Source organism: Photinus pyralis, unplaced genomic scaffold, assembly GCF_008802855.1.
Source record: "Photinus pyralis isolate 1611_PpyrPB1 unplaced genomic scaffold, Ppyr1.3 Ppyr1.4_LG8, whole genome shotgun sequence".
Lineage (NCBI taxonomy): Eukaryota > Metazoa > Arthropoda > Insecta > Coleoptera > Lampyridae > Photinus > Photinus pyralis.
In genome coordinates this window covers 5761911-5772807 of record NW_022170819.1, presented here as the reverse complement: position 1 = coordinate 5772807, position 10897 = coordinate 5761911, and the positions used below count along the sequence as shown (strand labels likewise).

Below are 10897 nucleotides of genomic sequence, written 5' to 3'. Positions count from 1 at the left end.
TTACTGAATTTGTAAATTACCTGTGTCTTTCTTTCTAAATATGAATTATAGAAGTGCCGCAGATGGGAAAATTTCCCCGTTTTTAGTGAATCCGCAAGATTTCGTAAGCGATTTCTGCACTTTACTTATTTACTACGGACATAGGAAAGCTATTTTGACTCTGTATCATTGTTATTTATCGCAAAACAGGAGATTTATCAAACGACCTCCGTATAATAGAGGGATAAGAATAGAAAGATAACATTTTTGGGAGGCTCCAGTTTGCAACATTTTGTTTCGAACTTGTACAGTGTAGGTACACAAAAAGATATAGGTTTATAACTACAAAAAAAAGCGCTGTAGATTAAAGTATTCAACGCTGGCTGATTGAAATCACTTTGTAAACGAATCTACTCCATTATTTTATTAAACCGCAATGTAATGTGATTCTAGATATTAACTGACGAAGCATAAACTTGCGGATAGGAATTAGGGGTTGTTTGATGTCAAATAATGACGCGTGTATTTGATTCCAATCGAAACGTTTTCTAGAATTACTCGCCTAATAATCGTGAATATTTCATTACCCCGGCAAGGTGAAAAAGCATCACTTCACGATCATGAAACCAAGGAAAGCAGTAATCATTTTCGTGCTCTTGCATACCAGTGCAATGTGTTGGGTTTTAAAAGATACAAAAAATGACGCTTTGGAAAGCTGTCTCGAAAGAATCTTAGACATTAGCGCAAGTGAGACCGATACCATTTTCTTATTAAATCTGAGCGACCAGTACAGAAACTTGAAGATATCCAATCGCACGGTGATTCTTCAAGATGACCTTCAACCCATATTGAATTTCAGCCGGCTGAAGGTCGATGTCTACATAATTATCGCTTCAAGTAGGAATTTTGAGAGAACCGCCTCTTATTTGGTGCACTCTGGTTCGTGGTATCCAGCAGCGAAATTCCTAATAATTTTTGATGATAAAGAACCAATCTACGATACTGTGAGGATTCTCGAGCAATATTACGTTTGGAAGATAGTCATTTGCAAGTGTACGGAAGAAGGCAAGTCCACTGTAATGACTTATTCGTACAATGGCCAATTTGAAGCGATAAGTCCCTGGGACAACGACAAGCCGGTCTTATTCCGTGAAGAACCACCAAAAGAATGGGAGGGTAGAAGTTTGAGAATAGGATACACTTCAGCATGGGAGTCATTAACAAGCGCGCATGACATGGGATCGTATACAACATTTATCTGGAAGTTTACTCACTTGGTTAGTACCAGTTAAAAACTTACTCCAAATGTGCCCCATGACTTTGTTTCAGATTTTGAGTAGACTAGGTGTAGATTACCAATATGTCCAAGTTCCGCGTGGACCTAACGAAATTATATCATCATCCTTTGACTTACGTTTTGTAACGGAAGTGTCACTGACACAATACATGGATATAACCCCTCCTTTACGCATCGAAAGAGTACGCCTTGTGACGCCAACAAGGAAACCTTCCTCGTGGGAGGCATTTACCAAAAACAACGGCATTCACACCCAAATTCTGCAGTGGGTCAGCATGGTCTTGATAGCTGTAATACTATACGCATTCGGCTTACGTAAGTCCCCACCGGACACTTTCTCGTACTGTGTTCTAACAGTTCTTCGAGTAGAACTACTGCAAAATGTGGAGCGCTACCCGAAGTTGTTTATTACTCGTGCGTTACTAATTACTATGTGGTTTTCCAGTCTCACCATTGTGGGGTTAGTTTCAGGAAAGCTGCTGTACTTTCTTTACTATATCAAGCCTGTTCCATCAATTTCTAACGTTCAAGACATTGTCAATCTAAAATACACAGTATGCCTTACAATGCCGAAGAACGAATCTTTGTTGCAAATTTTTTTAGACGAGAAGGATCATCGGAGACTCAAGTACGAGTATTCCACCAACCATTACACTTGTTACCGAAGAGTGGCAGTGGAAGACGTGGTAACTTTATCTTCTGACTTTGATGCAGAACGCATGAAGCTGGAGTACCTATTCTTAGATGAGGGCGGATACCCTCTCCTCCACGTTTTGGAAAATCCGTCCAGGTTCATTTCGACGTCAATCGTTTGCAGAAAGGGTTTGCCAATATTTCAAAAGTTTAGTAGCTCGGTACTCAATTTGCAAGCGCATGGTTTTAAGTTAAACCATTTTCCACCGACACAGCTTAAAGCAAACGTAAGCCGACCCCAACCAAAAGTGATCAAACTAAATCATTTACACCTTACCTTCAAGATACTCTTCGGGGGATTGTGTGTGAGCACTTTATGCTTTGTTGCTGAAATTATAGCGTATCGCCTGTCTACCTTTGGCAAGCGTACCAATAATCGCCAAGGCATTATTGCAAAATTTGTAAAAGGCGGATTTTGCAAGAAAAACTAGCGCTTCAATTTCACACCTCAAATATATTATTATAGTGCACAAAATGAATAGACGTTATTAAGAACGATACTAAACCCCAACGTTTCGCTATATTCGAAATTTTCCCCGGAGTCTTTAAATTTCATTGTACAGCAAAACCGGACCTTGGCTTTATCTGTTTTGTAAAGCACATTACGAAAAATTTCTCTTTCATTGTTGCAATTTAACAAGTGTGAATTTTGAGTGTTTTACCTAAACGGATTTGAAATTTGGTAAAAAGGGTTAGACTTGGAAAGGTTTGATCGAGAAAAAATAAAAGGAATGCCTTTTTTTTAATCCCGAAGAAAAAATTGTCGATCGACTCGGAAAAAAAATTTTCTTATAGAATGTGGCCTGTAGAATCCATAATTTCAAACAGTTCCAAGATTGGGCTACTTGTTGAAAAGTTACAGCCTTTTGAATTTTCTTTCGAAATTGGTTTCTAGTCCATAACTTTTGATTGAGAAGTCCGATCGAAAAAGTACGAATTGTTTTGGATTCTACGCACCAAAATTAATAAGAAAAAGTGTTTTCCCGAGAAATTTTGGTGCAGTCGATTTTTGGTAAAAAAGGAAGGTTATATACTGCCTTTTTTTGAGCCCCGAAAAAAAAATTGTCTCAGATCGACCCGGAAAAAAATTTTCTTATAGAATGTGGCCTGTAGAATCCATAATTTCAAACAGTTCCAAGATTGGCTACTAGTTCAAAAGTTACAGCCCTTTGAATTTTCTTTCGAAATTGGTTTCTAGTCTATAACTTTTGATTGAGAAGTCTGATCGAAAAAGTACGAATTGTTTTTGATTCTACGCACCAAAATTAATAAGAAAAAGTGTTTTCCCGAGAAATTTTGGTGCAGTCGATTTTTGGTAAAAAAGGAAGGTATACACTGCCTTTTTTTGAGTCCGAAAAAAAATTCTCAGATCGATCCGGAAAAAAAAATTTCTTATAGAATGTGGCCTGTAGAATCCATAATTTCAAACAGTTCCAAGATTGGGCTACTTGTTCAAAAGTTACAGCCCTTTGAATTTTCTTTCGAAATTGGTTTCTAGTCTATAACTTTTGATTGAGAAGTCTGATCGAAAAAGTACGAATTGTTTTGGATTCTACGCACCAAAATTAATAAGAAAAAGTGTTTTCCCGAGAAATTTTGGTGCAGTCGATTTTTGGTAAAAAAGGAAGGTTATACACTGCCTTTTTTTGGGCCCCGAAAAAAAATTGTTTCAGATCGACCCGGAAAAAAAATTTCTTATAGAATGTGGCCTGTAGAATCCATAATTTCAAACAGTTCCAAGATTGAGCTACTAGTTCAAAAGTTACAGCCCTTTGAATTTTCTTTCGAAATTGTTAAGGGGTGAAGCTGGATTGAGGTTGATTTTAAAAACATACTTTCGTGGATATCACGTTGTAATAAATTGTTATTTCCTAACCAGGAAATTGCACTAAAAACCAAATTCCAAGATTCCGCTAAGAAGGGAAAGGAGCCGTTTCTCAATCGGTTTTTCGTTCAATAATTGATCTAATTTCATTTCATGCTAGCCGGGGGTAATTTGAAAAATGTTATTGATAAAATTCACATAAGAAAGTGAAAGTTGAGATAGATTAAAAAATCCACCTAATATCAACTCCGTGAAATAAGAACGCCTATTTCAAATGTCTGTTAAAGGTTGAGAACTTTCGGAGACACTCAAAAAGGACTCTTAAAAAAAAACTTTCAAAAGCTTGGCTCTGAAAGATAAGAGAGAATTTCAAGGACCCTAAATGTCACTGCAAGATTGTTGCAGAGACCCATGCAGACCTTAAGGGGCTCTTCAATGCAAGCACTTATATCGTATAAAAGAGTTCTACGGCTTTTAAAGACTCAATGTCTCTAGAAGGTCCTTGGTACCACTTGAATACCCTTCTATGCACTTAGAAACCATTAAAGCTCTTAAAGGGCCTTAAACTTAAAGTTTGATAAGCGAGCTTTAATAGGAATCTTTCTGAGATCTGAAAAGATTGGTATAGCATCACGTTTGACTGGTACAGATAGCGATAAATTGCATAGTCTAACAATATACCTTGGATTATTTGGATAAAGAGGTCGTTATAATCTAGTCTGTGTATTTATTTATTATCTATCTCTTGTTCTGGGCCCTAAACAGGCTTGCGCCCAATTACAGTGACCCACATAATGCTTTTTAAAGGTGCCACTGCAGAAGATCGTAAGTTGTTCCCGTATTTACCTTACGGATTAGGAAACTGCAGGAAAACCTAATTCGGAGTAGTCGGCAGAATGCTCAAAACCGATCTAAGGAAATTCCTATCTCTGTCACAGATGAAAAATTCTTATCTCAGTCCAGGTTCGAACACCTAACCTCCGGTTATGTAGCCCAACGCTCTACCAGTAAGCCACGTGGATGGTTGATGTTGAAGAGAACCTGCAGAATGTAATGGCGAAGGATTGCAGAGAGAGGATTAGAAGATCAGAAGAAATTTAAATTGGAGTTTATCGAAATACGAGTATAAGTAGAAGTGTATTCGGAAGATCAATCTAACAATAGAGTAAATGAGAGACACTCGAGAAATCCCAAAAAAGGGAAAATTATTAGGAGAGGAAAAATATTGCTATCAATCTAGTATTTCTACGGTGTAATAATAATAATGAAGTGGAATTTCTGATTGTATCTAAAATAACTTAAATTTTCAATTTTGTGGTGTCGTTGTTTGTAAGATTGCGTAAATTGCTACGTCGGAAGTTGTTACCTCGAGTTATGAATTTATTACGTATTCAAACGTTAAACAAACTAGAAGGTATATTAGGTACGTAGCAAATAATAAAGTTTTGTGAGAACCTTTGGGTGTATAAGCGTAACGAGGCAGAATTTCACTTGATAATCTACAGTGCGTTCGAGATAAGAGGGTCTCAATATCTCTTTTATTTGGCGAGATATGAAAAATTTGTTAAATATAGTTATATCTGATCGCACAATCAAACTTCCGGTAGCAGTTCCTGTGTAACCGCAAATTGATGCAACTTTTGTTTTTCAAATGCAATGCATAGGTATATTTTTTACGATGTGAAAAGAGCAACCAATTTGGTGTACGACAACATAAAATATGCATATGGTTGATATACAAAAAAATAGAGAAATTCGTTTTTCAATATTTGGAAACTTTATGAAATCTAGCATGCCGTGTGCTGTGTCAGGAAACTCAGGATGCATGTCCCTGGGGAGATCATACCGTGCAATAGTAAATCTTAAAAACAAAACATTGAACAAGATATTGTATGTCTTTTTCTGTGTGATAGGTATGGAACACGGCATGCTAAGTTTCATAAATTTTCTAAATACTGAATCACGAATTTCTCAATTTTTTTGTATATGAAACACATGCACATTTTATGTAGTACGGAAAATTTTAAATATCTTAAATAACACAATATAATCATTGTATTTGAAAAACAAAAGTTGCATCGATTTCCGGTTAAACCGGAAGTGGCGCCGCAAGATTGAATATTGGATCAGGCAGATCGTAATATCACAATATAAAAATATGTTTGTCAAATTTCTTGTATCTCGCCAATTAATCTAGAACGCACGTATAGTTTTCAGATAAAAATTATTGTTAGACGTTTTCTTTTTAATATTGTTAGTTGTAATTCGTTCATTATTTCAATATAGTAACGTTAATTTAATTTTGTAAGACAGCTTGCGTATAATGGCAAGGATATTTCTCAAGCTATAATTTATAAGAAATTAAAACTTCTTAAAATTGAAACGGCGCTATTGTCATTACCGAGTCTTCAAAACTCCTAATTAAATTTTAAAGTTAATTAAGATCGTATTTCTCAAACGCCTTCGCGCTTATCTTTCAAGCTTTCATTAGGCACTAATTAACATGGAGGTGCGCCACTTTTTTTCACTTATCACTCAATTGGATCATGCGAGATAATCTCAAAGACTCAAAGATATCTAAACCTGATGGTGGGAAAGGGCGGTAGCGTTCGCAAAGCCCAGGCGTCCCGACGCCTTTCAGTGCGCATTTGGTACCGCAGCGGCACGGATCGTTCGTATTTGAGAAAAAAATTACGCGAAATGTGTGGAAATTAGAACGGAGGATTTAATACGGTGAGCTTTCAGTACTTTAGTCAAACTTAACTTTGGTGGTTTAGACTAACCACATCTTGAGCTGCACTAACAATCTTCGGATATGTTTAACTTACGAGATTAATGACGTGGTAGAGAGCTTTCATATGAATCATGTTTTTAATCAAAGAGAATTATATATCGCAAGCGTCTAATTAAAAAAAGGTGAATAAGGGCATATAAATCTTGTTTTCCTAACAAAATTGCTACACATCTTAAACAAACAGAAAAAAAATGTGTGGTTAAAATAATCACGACCAATAAACGCTTGGGTTAATTTACGTTATAAAAGCTTTCTGTGGTTTTCATACCGGTTGGCCAATATCAAGGGGGTATTTTCTGTCTTATTAAAAGAGTTATGGGCCTTGGATTGAAATTATGCCAGAAAGTAAATCCGTAAAGTGTAAAACGTTGTTAAATGACATCGCAATTACAAGATTTGGAAAAATAATTTATCACCTCAGGGATAGTATAATATAATATGAAATAAAAGTATCTTAGGGGCAGTTTTGAATGATTTTAAAATATATTGAGATTAATAATTAAAATTTACTTTAACTACATGGGAACATTTCAATCTTCGAACACCGTATATGGACCTTTTAACCACTAAATAACAGAAACATGTTTCGTTCCATTCGCACCAACTCAAGCCATTTGTTATTTACGCACATTTTATTTAAATGTGAAATTGCATTATTAGATGCTGCACTTTTCGCAGTACTCAATCTTTATAGTTTTGTATAATATTTCTTTTTTATATAGGACAATTTAGTAAAGGTATTCGTTTTCGTTTTTAATAAGAATAAGACTTTAGAAAGTAGTATTTTGCAAATTCGAAATTAGTCGATATTTTTTTAATGGCCTTATAACTTTTAATGGAAGTTGGAAATAATTAATTTTCTGATTTTATAATAAATTATAAGTACGTAAATTTAAAATAAACTGATTAAAAGACTGTGATTCGCCAATGAGGAGTCAATATTACTTTTTTCTTAGAACGGTTTCGTTAATATATGACAAAAACAATACGTAATTTTGATACGTAGAATATACCTAGTTTTTATTCGTATTTTAGAGGTTGTTACATGTTAAATTCACCCTAAGTTACTAATGGGTCATACTATATATGATGTGAACGATGTGTTGCATATTCTTAGGATATTTTCGTCACTAGCTATCATATAGGATGTCATAGGTTACATGAAGACATACCAAGTCGTTGAGGGCTTCAATAACTGGCTACCTAACTTAAGCGTGGACTGCGAAGATGTTGACGATGTCTAAGTAACTTCCGATATCAGGGACGCTATATGCTACGGGTACGGAATGACCAACAGGTGACACGAACTTCAACCACTTTGTTTTTCCTAGGTCTCGGACAACGTACCTCTCACTAAAAGCTATAAACTACTCATAGAATGACACAAACGACGTTGGACAACTACATACCCAGTTCGGCTTTAAAAGTAAGCGGCCTTTAAATCCCCAATACTGGGTAAAATTAATCAATGTATGCCTAACTGGCTCAATATCACAAAAATCAATTAATTTATGAATGCTTGTGCAACTAAAGATCGGTTAACGAATTTTTCTTTCAAAATTTGTATAGTTTGCACAGCAATGGCCGTTCATAATCTGCCTTTTACAACGGTCTCCTTTTTTAAAAGATAATCTAACTGGAATGTGACCTATGACATCCTATATGATAGCTAGTGACGAAAATATCCTAAGAATATGCAACACATCGTTCACATCATATATAGTATGACCCATTAGTAACTTAGGGTGAATTTAACATGTAACAAGGTTACATTAGGTATTACCATTGAATAAAAACACTATTTTATTCAATGGTATTACATTAAAGTAAACCAATATTACCTGTATGTTAAATCAAAGTTTATCAAATTGTTGCTAAATGAACGTTGATTTATATACATATTATCAACGTAGAACATGATCTCTATGGTTTATATATATGAATTAATATTGTATTTTAAACGTAGGGTATAAAATTGGTCTACAAAAAAACGTTTATTATACTACAAATACCGAATTTATCCTATCAAAGCGCTTAAAAAAAGTTTGCTTGCTGGGGCGATGATATTCGCGTTCAAATGTCCAACAAATTTACATGCAGTAACTAATAAGTAAGTAATTTTATCGTCAAAGTTATGCGTTATTTTTCCGCACAGAAATGTAGTATAACTATACGATAAAGTGTCGTCTGAAATATTAACGTTTTACGCAGATCTAATTTTTCCATACTTTGCTTACATGTTTTTTTTTATTGAAATGAAACATTTTGCTAACGTTTTCAGAATCACGTCACCATTTTGCTAACGTTTTCAGAATCACGTCACCTTTAGCCTGATGCCATTTATTGGGTTGTAAGGTGGGTGGACTAAATTTTACTAACATAATAAAGTACTTATGTACACTCAGTCAATTTAAGGCGATACGTTATTTTAGCGTGAATATTTTGAACAAAACAATGTACCTGGTCCGAAGCGCAAAACTTGTCCACGTGAACGACAATTATACTTAAAAAAAAATTACGTATTTTATACGTGTCTAAAACATAATAATCATACGTGAGATCTAAGTGTCGAAGTTCACTTATATAGATAGATAATCAAATATCCGTCTATTTAAACATAGAGTGAAATATTTGAGAAAAACAAAACGTTTCCTACGTAAAAAACGTAAATATGGAGCGTAACACTTTGTGTCGAATTAAACGATTATTATATGTCAAAAATAGGATAAATGAAGTATGCCTTTCAAACGTTGTCAAAAAGCGATACTGATACGAGAAATCTTAGTGATGTAGTTAACCCATATTAGTACCTACAGGAAATGAGGGTCTTCCCCTAGCAATTTTTTTAAAAAGAAACCACCATTTTGAAACAAAATAGAACTATGCCTTTCAAACGTTGTCAAAAAGCGATACTGATACGAGAAATCTTAGTGATGTAGTTAACCCATATTAGTACCTACAGGAAATGAGGGTCTTCCCCTAGCAATTTTTTTAAAAAGAAACCCCCATTTTGAAACAAAATAGAACTATGCCTTTCAAACGTTGTCAAAAAGCGATACTGATACGAGAAATCTTAGTGATGTAGTTAACCCATATTAGTACCTACAGGAAATGAGGGTCTTCCCCTAGCAATTTTTTTAAAAAGAAACCACCATTTTGAAACAAAATAGAACTATGGGTTATAAGTCAAAATAAAGAGTATTAAAATAAGCTTCTTCCACTAGAAAATAAGTTCAGATGTCACGAGCTATAGCGATACGATTATTCCGGGCGCGGTCTTCCGGTACTTTTTCCATCGCACACAATGCATGCAAACACGGAGGAGGTTAAACATGTAACGAGTGGTTTGATTTCGCGCCAAATTTCATTAAAAATTTCGAAATTTCTTGTCATGATAGTGAAGGTCACCCTGTATATTTCATTATTTGTTCCGGTTAGAAATTTTGTGTTTGGGCATTTCGGTTCGCTCAAGACTATGGTCCGATAGATTTAATTTCGCTCAGATTTAATTTCGTCGTGGGAAGAGTGCAAAGCTGATTGACGTCATCATGAGTAATGCGAGTTTTTTGTCGTTCGTTTATCAACTTTGGCGCCGTCTAGACCGAGAATAGGAGCGGATGTAGCACCGAGCCGTCAGGAGATAAGGAGTTTTTCACGTCATCAGCAGAAAACCGTGAGATCAGTTTATTCAGCAGTTCCTGGAGGTTGACGACGAAGTTAGAGTGGGTTAAGTCTTCTTTATCTAAACCAATGGGAGAATTTCTAGCGGGAGCCATTTTTGTTTTATGGTAATTTGGGTGTGGTTTTTTCATTTCAATTCTGAAGAAGGGAGCGTTTTAGAAAAGACTCGCGGTTAGTACGTCAAGCGGTCAACACGTACCTTGAGTGATCGTTTTTTTTGGGAAGACTCGCAGTTAGTACGTCAAGCGGTCAACACGTACCTTGAGCGATCGTTTTGGTACACTTGGCGGTTTGAGCCACCGGCTTATTTCGGTTGCTCGCAGTTGCGTGCTTTTTGCACCCGTTTCGAAGTGTTATTTTCTTTTCGCGTTGATTTTTTGGCGAAGAAGACCCAGGTTCCAATCAGGTGATATTTTGGCGAACCCTTGAGCTTCACCCCAGTTTACTTTGGATGCAGTGAATCGCGTTAGGATACGTTGTGATTTCTCGAGGATATATAAGTCAAAGTGCTGCCCAAGTCCTCAAGGCGCAGAATTTCGGGATCTGCCCCAGGTGGAATTTCCTACTAGTGCCGTACGGTCATTTGTCGAAGGAGCGCTGCGTTTCGGAGAGATATTTGCCCCAAGAA

General features: G+C 35.8%; 1 protein-coding gene and 1 long non-coding RNA gene across 5 annotated transcripts; both read left to right on the top strand.

Moving 5' to 3' along the window:
• The first annotated feature begins 648 nt into the window (after positions 1-648).
• Positions 649-2469, top strand: LOC116179342. 4 transcript variants are annotated; one of them, XM_031499122.1, is made up of 3 exons: positions 649-1256; positions 1309-1591; positions 1742-2469. In XM_031499122.1, the coding sequence occupies exons 1-3, from the start codon at positions 651-653 to the stop codon at positions 2398-2400; spliced, it is 1548 nt and encodes a 515-aa protein (XP_031354982.1). In that variant the 5' UTR covers positions 649-650; the 3' UTR covers positions 2401-2469. The 4 variants fall into 4 exon arrangements, with proteins under 4 accessions (XP_031354982.1, XP_031354981.1, XP_031354983.1 ...); XM_031499121.1 differs by having other exon boundaries at positions 1309-1690; XM_031499123.1 differs by having other exon boundaries at positions 1309-1962; positions 2021-2469.
• Positions 2470-7738: 5269 nt separating this feature from the next.
• Positions 7739-8083, top strand: LOC116178664. The gene is made up of 2 exons (XR_004146885.1): positions 7739-7867; positions 7920-8083. It is a non-coding gene; the product is annotated as an uncharacterized LOC116178664 (long non-coding RNA).
• The last annotated feature ends 2814 nt before the right edge of the window (positions 8084-10897 follow it).